Raw genomic sequence first — 1,428 nt, 5'->3', positions numbered from 1 at the left:
GGAAAAACACAGGAGCACACAATGTCTAGTTATCTATGTGAAGAGTTGATTGTCGAAATCTTCACAAGATTACCATCGAAATCTCTCCTCCGATTTCGATCACTTTCCCAGTCGTTCTATTCTATTATTTGTAGCACCGATTTCATCCGAATGCACACTTTTCGATCCCCACAAAAACTCCTCTTGAAACACCGAAATCATTACAAAAATGAAGACATCGAAAACTTTTAATACACTACATTCAGAAGACCAACTGGCATCGTGTACGAGTGGTAGATACATTAGTATAACACCCAACCACTTTCCTTACAACAGATATTCCTATATTGTTGGTTCATGTAATGGAATTCTCTGTCTGTGTGATTATTTAAAAGAAAACCACGTTAGTTTATGGAATCCTTCAATTAGGCGCAACCTAAACTTGGCTGATTGTCCTCTGAGAGGCTCTCGAATCGGGTTTGGTTTTGACCCAATCACTGATGATTACAAGATTGTGAGTATACCCAGATACGGAGGTCATGCTCTTGGAATTGCACAAAGCTCATTTGTTTACGCCATGAAGAGAAGTGCTAATTGGCGGAAGATTGCTTTCCATGCTTCTTCATCTGCCTATAAAGTTTTACCATCGGCGTGTTTTGTGAATGGAGCATTGCATTGGGTGGTTGTAGAACGTGACTCAAATAACGTAAAGCGATTTTACATACTAACATTCGATTTGAGCACTGATGTTTTTGGCAGGATATCATTGCCAGAACCAAGTTGGGAAAAAAGGCGAGTAACAACCATCCAAGGTTCGCTAGCTGTGATTTCTACGAAAGGTGATAAAAGTTGGATTTGGATTAGGCGAGATGCTTCTTGGTCTGTGGTTTATAAATTGAAAAAAAATAAAGTTGGGAATGTAATGGAAGTTTTGCAACTGAACAACAATTGTGATTTGTTGCTACGTACTTACTCTGCGAGACTTCGTGTTTATAATCCCAAGACAGGGGCGGGATCAAGACTAGTTGACTTTAAACCTGCTTCTTACGTAGATGACATAGTTTTGTTTGTTGAAAGATTTCAGTTGCTAGACAGGGGGATTCCTGATTTAAGTTGATGACTTTTACATGTGTAGTATTGGATTTATATTTCCCATTTACATGAACTATAGTGGAGAACATCAGGGGGTGTTTGGATTGGTGTGAGTCTTAAGCTATTTAATAACTTGTTTTGAGTGTTTTATTTTGATTACTTAGGCTCAAAATTAGAGGATTCGGAGTAAGATGATCAATAAAAAATATCTACCTATCCGAAACTTTCATCAACTGATTTTTGGCAATAATCATTTTGGAAATGCACATTCCTACATCCATATATGTATTTATTCTTGTCGCAAAATTTTAAGCAATGAACTTATTGTTAAGTTCATGCTCTTTGTACCTCACTCTC

The 1,428-nt window shown here is 37.5% G+C and overlaps 1 protein-coding gene across 1 annotated transcript; it reads left to right on the top strand.

The window, feature by feature from the left end:
• Nucleotides 1-208: 208 nt before the first annotated feature.
• On the top strand, nt 209-1,096 carry LOC145050158 (F-box protein At3g07870-like). The gene has a single exon (XM_078998449.1). The coding sequence runs from the start codon at nt 209-211 to the stop codon at nt 1,094-1,096; it is 888 nt and encodes a 295-aa protein (XP_078854575.1).
• Nucleotides 1,097-1,428: the final 332 nt, after the last annotated feature.

This window comes from Lactuca serriola, chromosome 5 (assembly GCF_051521515.1).
Source record: "Lactuca serriola cultivar US96UC23 chromosome 5, Lser_US96UC23_V15, whole genome shotgun sequence".
NCBI lineage: Eukaryota > Viridiplantae > Streptophyta > Magnoliopsida > Asterales > Asteraceae > Lactuca > Lactuca serriola.
Note: the sequence above shows the minus strand (reverse complement) of the source record. Positions and strands in the feature narration are given on the sequence as shown.

Coding starts and splice junctions, on each gene's coding strand:
- LOC145050158 (XM_078998449.1), top strand. CDS start 209: ATGAAGACATCGAAAACTTTTAATACACTACATTCAGAAGACCAACTG.